We start from the raw sequence: 3,751 nt of genomic DNA, 5'->3' as shown, positions 1-3,751 counted from the left end.
CCCGCTGAGATGACAAGCAGCTGAACATGCAACTCGTAATCTGTATTGGTAAGGTGAACCCATGCCTGAATCATGCCAATCTGTATCAGTGGTAAGGTAGAAACATGCTGAACATCAATCTGTATATTGTAAGGTGAACAGCTACTCCATGTCAGTGAGAACATCGTAAATTCTGTATCATTAAGTGAAACTGTGAACATTCACTAGTTGAACTTATTTTTTTTATATCTATTCTTCCAGACGCTGTGTGAGGGAACATTATATTGATTGCTGAAAAAAGTAATTACCTGGCATTGTAAGGTATGTTAATGCTTTGAGCAGTTGCATTCTTTGGGGAAAAAGTTTTGGTGCATCCAGGATTTTATCTGAAAAGAAATATCACAGTGGGCTCTCTTAAATAATCTGGTTAAGCATCCATAATTAATGATTTTTTTCATATTTTTAAGGTATAACAACTAATAACACACAACATAATGGGCCTTTAAGGAACACAAAGTCCCTTTTTACAATTGTAAAACCTTTTAAACGACTAACCAGAAGTCAATTACAAACATCAGACTAACAAAAATGAAATAGGAAGACGAGTTTGGGGTGTGTGAATCAAAGAGCGAGGTGGGGTGTGAATCAAAGAGCGAGGTGGGGTGTGAATCAAAGAGCGAGGTGGGGTGTGAATCAAAGAGCGAGGTGGGGTGTGAATCAAAGAGCGAGGTGGGGTCTGAATCAAAGAACGAGGTGGGGTCTGAATCAAAGAGAGGGCTGGGGTCTGAATCAAAGAGAGGGCTGGGGTCTGAATCAAAGAGAGGGCTGGGGTCTGAATCAAAGAGAGGGCTGGGGTCTGAATCAAGGTTCTTTATTTTCTTATATAAAGAATGAATCAAGGGAATCTAAGAAACATTCAAACAAAAGTAACTTTAAACATCTTAAGGCTCGCACACATCACACCGAACGTGGATCTAGCGTTTGTCTGACGATCGTTCAGTACTCGGTTCGCAAATTACCTTCAGAGGTGTGTCTGAACCCTTAGGAAACGGTTACAGCCAACTTAACATTATTGGAATTATATTGTAAAGCCAGTTGAAGAATACAAATATTTAACATGATTATTCATTACCGGGGCTCAGTCTCCGAGCTCATAAATCTAAGAAGATTTTCTCTCTAATTCATAAAGACTGGCGCCTTGCAGTGACGTAAGTGACTGCTTGCCTCGTGATTCCTAACACTTTATTATTTCTTTGACATTGAGTACAAGACTAAACATTAAAGAAGTCATGAAATCCAAAGCGAGAACAATGACAGAGAAAACGCATGGAATATCTTAAGCACTCTCTTCCTTCAATCAGGGACTGATAGTCTTGTATGGTGCAATAATGTCGCCCCCATTTCTCCACTGCTTCTTCTCAATGAAGCTCAAAACCAATACACCTGACAATAACCTTGAAACACACTAAACCTGTAGAGCCTGGTCAATATAGAACCTTTCAACAAGCCTGGGATGTGAATTACAGTAACAATACCATAGCCATACCAGTAACTACACCATAGCCTTACCAGTAACTACACCATAGCCTTACCAGTAACTATACCAGTAACAATACCATAGCCATACCAGTAACTAACCGGAGTAACTAGCAGCCAATAGCCTTACCAGTAACGTACACCAAACGCCTTACCAAGTAACTATACCAGTAACAATAGACATAGCCAACCAGTAACAATAACCGATAGCCATACCAATAACTATACCGCAGTAACTACACCATACCTTACACAGTGAACTATACCAGTAAGCTATACCATAGCCATATCAGTAATCATACCATAGCTCATCAATCCAAAGTAACTATACAGTTAACTAACACGCAACTAACTGCCTACCGTAACTACACATAGCCTTACAGAACTACAGCTACCATAGTACAGTAACTAGTAGCATAGTACATACCAGTAACAATAACATAGCCCAGTACTATACATACAGCCAGCTTATACCATAGCCATACCAGTCAACTATACCATTACGATGAGCCTTACCCATTAATAGACCATAGGACGTATGCAGGAGGTTGTTAACTGAGCTTAGTTTAACTCCTCTGACCAGCAGGCAAATGAGCAGCTGGACAAATAATACAGGGGACGCTAGTGAACAGTCCCATTGAGGTAACCGTATTACATTTATAGATCACAACCCAATAGCAACCTATAGATTATATTAGGGATCGGAAAGAATTGTACTAAAAATGGCATTTAAAAAGCCAGTGCTTTGAGTATTATACTACCAGATACCATACCCAGTTCCATATATAATGAACAATACCGTAAGTAATGAATATGACAATTTCATCTCTACAGGTATAAAGTTACCCATAGGTTTAATATAAACCTAATCAAACCAAGTAACAAAATATAAAACAGGAAGCAGTTCCATGAGAAACCTTATATTTATGGGGTCATTCATCCATTAATATATAACTGCTACTGTCTTCTCCTAAAGCTGCATTCTCCCTTAGTGACACGGCGTAAATTAGATTTCTCAATGAGAGCATTGCTCATACTGCTAACATAGTAGGCGTATACCGATAAAAGGGCCACTAAGAGCGCGACACACTATAACAATACCAATAGAGGTCGATTTGCCTAAACAACTATGTGAAGTATTCGTTACCCACCAGATAGCCATAACAGTATTAGCACCATACCTTTACCAGTATCTACAGACGCAATGATAAGGCCTTACCTAGTATCTACCACGTAAGACAGCCTTTACCCCGCAGAATGAACTCGTAGTATCAATAACATGAGTGCCAATGTACGACACCAAGGTAAACTATACTGCTTCAGTAGCAAACAAGGTACCCTATAGCATATCCAGTTATGAGACTACTAACAGCGAAACAGGTTTACGCATCCGAAAGAATCGTGATGAAGAGGTTTGCATAGCCAAGCAAATCTCAATGTCAGCTTTGACTTGAATTTCGATGAAGCCATGCACAGGGTGATTAAATGTGGTTCGGCGCCCAAGTACATTTGGATCAGGTTCAACAAATCATTATATCGAAAACATTATTTGTGCTGGCAAATCACCGACCTACAGTGTATTCTCATCAGTGTTTAAAAAGACCAGTAGATTATAGCCATTCCAGTAACTAATACCATACCATTACCTATACCGAACCAGTACCCTATTACCATAGCCATACACCAGCTACTATACATAGCCATACCAGCTACTATACCATAGCCATACCATCTACTTACCAAAGCCATACCAGCTACTATACCATAGGCCATAACCAGCTACATACCATAGCCTACCCAGCTACTATACCATAGCCGATACCAGTACTATACCATAGCCCATAACAATAACTATAACCATAGCCATGACCAGTAACTAAACCAGTAACTATCCCAGTAACAATACATGCCATACGTTAACATAATACCATAATCCATGACCAGTATAACTATAACCATATCATAGCCTTACCAGTAAATATACCATAGCCATACAACCAGTAACTATACGATACCAGAATCACTATAACCATACCAAGCTACTATAACCATAAACGCATAGCCATACCCAGCTACTATACCATAACCATAAAGCCATACCACTAGCACTATACCATAGCCATACCAATAACTATACCACAGCTATACCAGTACCTATACCATAGCCATACCCAGTACTAACCATACTCATTACAGTAACTATACCAATAGCCATACCAGTAACTATACCATGCAT

General features: G+C 39.4%; 1 protein-coding gene across 1 annotated transcript in view; it reads right to left on the bottom strand.

The window, feature by feature from the left end:
• Positions 1 to 3,264, bottom strand: part of LOC111971952 (PTB domain-containing engulfment adapter protein 1-like) — a 19,682-nt gene extending 16,418 nt beyond the window's left edge. The window contains exons 1-2 of the mRNA XM_070446439.1: positions 3,256 to 3,264; positions 564 to 857 (exon numbers count right to left, since the gene is read on the bottom strand). Of these exons, the coding sequence (XP_070302540.1) occupies positions 564 to 857; positions 3,256 to 3,264 (303 nt within the window). The remainder of the gene's footprint in view (positions 1 to 563; positions 858 to 3,255) is intronic.
• Positions 3,265 to 3,751: the final 487 nt, after the last annotated feature.

This window comes from Salvelinus sp. IW2-2015, linkage group LG2, assembly GCF_002910315.2.
Source record: "Salvelinus sp. IW2-2015 linkage group LG2, ASM291031v2, whole genome shotgun sequence".
In the NCBI taxonomy this organism is placed as follows: domain Eukaryota; kingdom Metazoa; phylum Chordata; class Actinopteri; order Salmoniformes; family Salmonidae; genus Salvelinus; species Salvelinus sp. IW2-2015.
Note: the sequence above shows the minus strand (reverse complement) of the source record. Positions and strands in the feature narration are given on the sequence as shown.